Genomic DNA, 7,875 nt, shown 5'->3' on the forward strand with positions numbered 1-7,875 from the left:
CATTTAAAATATAGATTAAAATAATAATATATATATATTAGTGCCGCTACCCTAGCAATTTGTGCAAATATTTTTATTATTTCATCAGTTTCATTATTTACTTTTTCTAATTTTTTTTTTAATTGGTAACTTTTGGCGGTGGGATTTTTCTGCCGCATTAAAGAAAAAAAAAATTATCGCTGGTCTTAATGTCCCGCCACCCGATAAACAAATTTTCGAACCCTTTTTGAAATATCCCCATTTTCGCAAAACAATTTAGTTGGAAATTATTTAGTCTGTAATTTGCAGCAAAATTTTAAATAAAGTCCAATTTTAATACTTTCAATTTGAACGGCAAATGAATGTATTTATATTAATTTCATAATAATTAAAGAAAAATTTAATTTAGAAGTTAAACTTCATTCCTACTCATTTCAATCATATACATACAGAACAGCAAAAATTTCACTTTTTTTTAAAAGTAAAATACAAAATTGGACTTTATTTTTAATTATTATAACAATATGAACACTTATCTTGGATCACAGATAATGTGTGCGGCAAACTTTTTTTTTATAGAAGTAATAAAAAAAAGTTTAATTAATTTTAAATATTTTTGAACAGATTAAAAATATTGTCACAGTCAAGAAAGTAGAAAGGATAAATAAAAAAGAAATAATTTTTTGTAAAGTCGCCACGCACTTTTTTAAAACTATTTTTTTTACCATAATTTCGGATATCAACAGTTAGATCACAGAATTGTTATATATTTTTTTTTTGTAAATTTAAGTAAAACATCTAGGATTTATATTGAGTTTAGCCTTCACTATGTACTTAAAACATGCTTTAAAACAGACAATTTATTGGCCCACCTTTTTTAAAGTGTGCAACCTTATCATTTTTGTTATTTTTTAGCTAGTTTATCTACTAAGTTAAAGTATCGATTACATTTAAATACTAATTGTAGCTAATTATTTAAATTATTCTATAAAAAAAAGCTCCTGAAAAGGCATTAAGCCCCAAATAATTAAATTAAATAGATTTTAAGAATTAATCATAGACAATTTAATGGAACAGTTGAAACAAATCAATTTTGTATGTTCTACTAATTAGGTACCATGTTGATTTTGAGTATTACTGTCAGTCATAACTTTAAAAAGCCGTTATTAGTTATTTATAATAATCTTATAATAGAAAGATTATGAGTGTATTACTTAGTTAATTGCGCCAAAAAGTTAATTATTTATTTTTTCATTTCTAATTATGTTCATTAAATCTCTTGAAATTTCAAATATTATTGTTTGTTTTAAATTTAGCACTAACTTACATCATGAAAAAATACTAGAAAAAGTTTACCCTACAGACTAATACTAAGAATTCGTTACAGAACTTATATTTTAAAAGTTTGAATACAAAAATGATTGAAACAATTTTTACCTTTTTTGATCTAAAAAAAAATAGTGAACATTATAACAACTGGCAACATTTTTCAAGGTTTCTTGCAGGTTTCACTCGCTAATCGGTGTTACAATCTAATTATCATTAATTTTACTAAATAATAAAAATAGGCGGGCGAGCATGGCTACATTGTCATCATATTTTTCGTTTATAAATTACTGAACACATTTTTTTTATTTACAATTGAGAATATGATTCAAAAACCATCAGTCTTTCAATTTGGAGGCTTAATTATAACTACTTCACCATTGTACAATGCACACGATAAAAAATTACCAAAATTTGGTTGTTCAAATTCAATAAAGCAAGAGAAAAAAATTCCATGTACTCTTTGAAAATAAAAGTGGGGTTGAAAATATATTATATTTGTGTGTGAACTGACAAATAGTGTAAATTATTTGTAAAATAATTTATAATACTGTAATTACACCCCTAAATGAAGGATGTATGTACATTAAAAAAATAAATGATTAATATATAATTGTATTTTTTCATCAGTGCATTTTTGAGATCTGTAATTTTCAACAGGAATTCGTTTGCACCTGGTGAGTTTTAATTTTTTTATGAATCACATAATATAGAATCCTGCAAAATCACTATCACTTACACTTAAAACTAAAGCTAAGACATACTGATGTGCTCGAGTTTTCGTACCTACAATAGCTCCAAGGCCTTTACTAAGCTATATATTCTAATTTCTGGTTTCGATGTAGGCTATAGCTTCGCGATCCCCTCCCGTCGCCCGCACATCATGAGTGTCATGAACGAACTCGACAATAGTTATTAGGACTGAAGAAGCGTCATTGGGGGGGTATGTGGCCAGCGAAGAAACTTTGCCAGAGTGGACTTACTATCAGTTCTGATAACCCAATGGGTTGGAAACCACCTCTGAGTGAACTAATGAAACTAATATAACTGATGGAAAGCTACATTATCGACGAGTAAGATGGGCTATATTTCACACGTCAGTAAAACCGCGAGGCGTGGGGGGGGGGGGGGCGGTAATATATAAGCCCATGAAATATTTTTTTTATGATTAGACTTTGGACGTCATGAGAAAAATGAACACATTAGCGTGAGCTTCTTTTAAAGCCTTATTTTACCTCGAAATACAATGCTAAGTTGAAAAAAATGTTTAAAGTGTAAATGTTATCTAAAAGTTGTATAAACGCTTAACATTATTATTACACTAGTCACATTTTTTTTGCGGTTTTTTTTTGTATTTTACTCTAATTAAACCACTCTATGACCTCTAAGTACATACAATATACCTAAAGAGTACATATTTGAACTAATTAATTACAGTTAAAGAAGTAAATTACTAAGATGGTACAAAATATCTCGAAAAAACCCTGTTTTATTTTTTGTAAATTCATAAACAATCTCACTATTATCTTATGTTTTGTTTAAAAATTTATGGCAATGAGAATAATAGGAATAGGAACTATTTATTCGGGTGTACATATTGTATATTTTGCTATGTTTTTTTTTTCTAGTTTTGCAGTGTCTCTAAAATTAAAACATTTTTAGATCAATAAATAATAAATATTCGATTTAAACTGGCAACATTAAGTAAATCAGGAAAATGCAAGCAAGAACCCATAAATTTAAAAATGACATGTATATAAAAATAATTTAAGTAAAAAAATTCCATGTGCCAATAAAAATGTATATGATTATATTACAACACCTATATTAAAATTAATAGATAAATGTCTCTTTTTCAAATAGCAAAAAAGTGACAAAACTTAATACAATAATAAATCTTTATTAAAATAATGTGCGTTTTGGAAAAAAAAAAACGCTCAGTCAATGAAAATAAGTTCAAATTGTAAAGAAGTAAATTAAATAACAGAGGAAAATAAAGATCAGTCAAGTTCGCATTAGTAGAAAATTAGTTTTAAGTTTACATGTACCTACTTAATATTACTTAAAATTATGGTATTCATACAATTTTTTTAAATTTTCTATTGTATTAAAAATGTAACTTTCAGATTTCTATTACATATACAAGATAACTATTTTGTTGTGACTATAAATCTGAATACATTTATGATATGCACAACTCTATTTTTTTTAAATAAGATTATTTTTGTAACATTGTAGCATGTCAAAAAGAAAAGATAAAATTACACATATTTTATCTATAGAAAACAGTTGAAAAAGTAACATTAATTCATTTAAAAAAAAACTTGAACCTGCCAAGCCTTGTAGTTCGTATGAACACCAAATTTTTTCGCTATCACTATCTTACCTTATACACAAGCAAACAAATAAACCATGTTCACAATGCATTAACAGGAAATATTAAAAAGACTAAAAATCAACAGACAGTTTTTTTATACAGTAAACATATTTTTTTAAATGTCAAACAACAACAAAAGAAAAATGTTTTTAAAACACAAATAATGAAATTGGAAATTGTACATGTAAATTTGCATTAAAAAAAATCATTGCTTTATTCCCATTACATGCAATTAAAACCTGCTTTATAATTGAATGGAGTAAAGTGATAGTTGCTAACCAAATAACCCAACATTACATAATTGGCACAAATCAAAGCCATAAAGAATTGAATTGAATTGAACATTACATATAATTTTTTTTTAACTATGGCCACACAGAAAATTTCACATTATCAGGAATTTGCCAAAGAAGACGTCTTTATTTTATAAATATCCTCCTATGCTGGCAGTTAACAGTTTTAAAGAACAATGAGTTACATTTTCTCAGTTCTAACATTGATCTAAATAAAACTATGATAAATTAGAAAAACAACAAAATGTATAAGATCCTGTAGTTCTAAATAATCTCAAATGTTTTTTTTTGTAAATGCATATGAATATAATTTGACAAAACACCCCTTCCAATTATGAATCAGGTTCCCTAAGATACTAGACATTCAAGCTAACCTTAGAGTAATATGATCAGCTTTAGCAAGACTACTGTGTTAATTACAAATCTCGCTAACTATTGATCTCATTTCGGCAAGTCTTTCCTTTCTCTCTATATGTTGGGGCTCACAACAGTGTGTCATGAGGATAGATTCACCGACAATCAAATTTTCGAAGCACAAAGAACAGGCGTACAAGGCATCTCCAAAACAAACTATTTTATTCTCATCTCTATACATTGTCATGGGGTTCAATACAGTACTAGGTTGGATCTCCTTACCGGCGGCAACACACTTTTTGATGTATGCAGTTTTGTACAAAAAGTGTATTTTCTCACAGTGAGACTGACTTAAAATGTGTTTTAGCAAACCTTTTTCTTCTATCTGTACATCTTTGCATGGTGGACAATGGAATGTTAAAGTATTTTTCGTTTGAAACTCATCAGGTTCACTCTTCAACTGGATACTATGGACTTGTATGTAGAATGAAATGCGTTCGATTGCAGATTTTTGCAGCAAAGTTGCATAGAAACTTGTGTCTTCAAAACTGCTGCAGCTCACAATATGATCCAGAGATTCTGAATAAGCTGTCAGTTCTGATATATCTAGAGTAAAGTTTCCTATCGATGAAGTGATTGACATGGACTGATCATTCACAGTTGATGTTGCTCCTGAATCAGTCTCCGAGGAAGTGTTGTGACATTTGCAAACACATTTGGACATGTCTGATTCGTCAGATGAACTAAGATCAGTGGTAATATCTTGTGTAGTTGAATTGTCGATGTTGAACAAATTCAACATGGCTTCTCTGAGGTCTGGGAAATCAAAATGCTTGATTTTCTTCTTGCGACTCAGATGCCTCGGGACATACCGTTGGCATTTTTTTACAGGGCGAGACTGAGTTTTGGATTCTGCATCAGAATTTTCGGCATTTTGTAAGTTTAGACAGACAAACTCGTCTATAAATCTTTTCATTGATAATAGATGTTTCTTTACTTTGTCTTTGGTTTCATTGTCTTCCTTATCAAGAATAACATTCCAGGAATCTGACAAATTTGGTGTGTTCATATTACTATTGGTGTACATGAATTTGTTCAACATTTTCGGTATATTCTCTATGTTTGAAGGAGCACTTGATCTAGAATTAAAGACTTTTGACACTTCAATGTGAAACTGGAATTCTTTCAGCAGTTTTTTCGTAAAGCATTCCAACTTTTCTAATTTTGACTGATAGTTGACGAGTAATTTCATTCTTTCATCTTCATCCTTCTCTAGTTCTATGTCTGTGAATGACTCGATGCTAAGAGATGGAGCTATTTGATCGTCATCACTACACTGACTCTCTGTAACCTTCCGGCACATTTTTACAGGCGACTTATTGGTAGGTGCCGATGTGTCTGAATCAGAATGTTCAGTTAAGGATTCAATATCAAAATCTTCCTCGAACGGAGATGATGATTGACAGTCTTCAGACATAGCATCAATTAGATTAAACGTTTTATTGAAGTCTAAAGTTCTAAATTTCTCGCTGAAGATATCTGAGCTTTTTGGCTCCAAATGGACATGCTTTGGAGTGTTTTCGACATTTCCATCTTCAGTTAACTCGTTCATGGACTGACTTGCTTTTTTAATATCCAATTTCAACTTTTTACACTTACGTTTTTTACGTATGGACGTTTGGAATTTCGTATTTAACAAATCCGTGTCTGATAAAGAACATTTTTTGTCGGCGAAGTTTCTGACCGTCTCCGGAAGATTTAAACTGGTGCATTGTCTAGATGTTGAATCAGGCTCGGTATTATCGTAATTTACAATAAAAGGTTCATCAACTGCGTACATATTTCGACGTGTATTGTGATCGGAAGACTCGTCTGGTTTTTTGAAATATGTTATGTTCGAAAACATTTTTCGCAAAGAAAACGCCATTGTAGACCGATGATACGCTTTCACGACGGATAATTCAGCGTCGACGACGGTACAAAGCACTGGGGAACAAATAGTCAAATAATAAAAACAATTAAACATTCGAAACAAAGGGATCTTCGAAAACATGGAAGTTTAAACGGAAAACTTACCTTTGAAACTTGTGAAGGGGACTGAGAGCCAGATGACCGCCGTTAGCACTTCATTTTGACATGGACTGACCGAAAAATCATTTACAAATTACCTTCAAATTCGTGTTCTGTTTTTAATCATTGTTTGCCATTTCGTTTTTTGTTCTATAACAAAAACATTGAAAATCATAAGTACGATTAATCTGACAAACTAAAATGAACTTCTAATTTCAAAAATGCCGGAACCTTTCTAACTAAAATCAATACAGTTTCATTGCGGAATGATGGTCTTCTTTATTTCGTAGTATTTTATTATGAAAATGTAATGTAGCCAGTCTTAAAAATACAGACGAGATATTTTTTCTCAAATATCTTGCCTGTATTTTTAAGACTGGCTACATTACATTATTAGAGAAAGTTAAAGTTTGCGAAAGTGCGAAATAATATTCCGCTGATTTGAAAAAGAAATAAAACCGGGACAAGTCAGACAAGTGCGTGATGTGGCACGCGCAGTGTAGGGATCCGTAGGTTAAGTTAGCACTTTAATCGTTCTAGATACTTATTTAAAGGACTAATCCCTTACGTAAATCCACAGACCACAAATGAAGCGTAAAGCCTATCTTTTAAGCTTCTCCCTCCCAAAGACCTTATACTTATAAGGTCTTTGCTCCCTCCACGTTTTTAGCCGTTTGTGGTAAAGCCTAGCCGTAGTACAATGTGTGGCAATCTTAGACCATTAATAGGCTATTAATCTGTGCTAAAAGCAGAGCAATACCTTCATTTGTTGTTGTCGTCTGCGATCAAAGAGTAAATTACCATTCATTGGTGGTACTTCATTTGTGGTCTGTGGTAAATTACATAGAGTAGAATGCTCCATTATGAGTGGTTAGGAGTAGGGATGGACATTAAAAAAATACATCGATGTTTTTTTCGATGTAATGCATCGTTTGGTTACATCGATGGTAATCCAATGTATTGAGAAATACATCGATGTTTCTTAAACATCGATTGTTTTAGGTTAGACATTAATTAAAACAAAAACATGTATTAAGAAAATCAGAATATGTTTTCTGATTTTCTTAATACATGTTGTATTAAAATTTAAAATCACTGAGCCAACACATTTTTCTCTTTATAAATTCCAATATTTTTTTTCAATGCTATGTAAAAACAACAGTTTGTTTAATCTCTTTCCCTTTAACCGGTTTCTTTGTTCCGTCATAACCAGCCCTGACTGTGAAAAAAGTCTTTCAGAAGGGACTGACGTGCCAACTAATGTTAAATACTTAAAAGCTGTTTTATACAGCTTCGGGAATTGTATTTTATAATCTCTCCAGATTTCTAATGGATTTTCTATTCATCCATATAATTACTACGATTAAAACAGCCTGGTACTTAACACAGTGGCATATTAGAAAAAACCTAATTCAATTCAATTCAATTTTTGATTTTATGGCTTGCTGCTGTACCAACTGGGTACAATTTACTTCG

General features: G+C 30.5%; 1 protein-coding gene across 1 annotated transcript in view; it reads right to left on the reverse strand.

The window, feature by feature from the left end:
* Nucleotides 1-6,671, reverse strand: part of LOC112056832 (uncharacterized) — a 6,981-nt gene extending 310 nt beyond the window's left edge. The window contains exons 1-2 of the mRNA XM_024097314.2: nucleotides 6,406-6,671; nucleotides 1-6,315 (exon numbers count right to left, since the gene is read on the reverse strand). The exon at nucleotides 1-6,315 is cut by the window's left edge and continues 310 nt beyond it. Coding sequence (XP_023953082.1) covers nucleotides 4,388-6,256 — 1,869 coding nt within the window. The 5' untranslated portion in view covers nucleotides 6,257-6,315; nucleotides 6,406-6,671 and the 3' untranslated portion in view covers nucleotides 1-4,387. The remainder of the gene's footprint in view (nucleotides 6,316-6,405) is intronic.
* Nucleotides 6,672-7,875: the final 1,204 nt, after the last annotated feature.

Source organism: Bicyclus anynana, chromosome 27, assembly GCF_947172395.1.
Source record: "Bicyclus anynana chromosome 27, ilBicAnyn1.1, whole genome shotgun sequence".
NCBI lineage: Eukaryota > Metazoa > Arthropoda > Insecta > Lepidoptera > Nymphalidae > Bicyclus > Bicyclus anynana.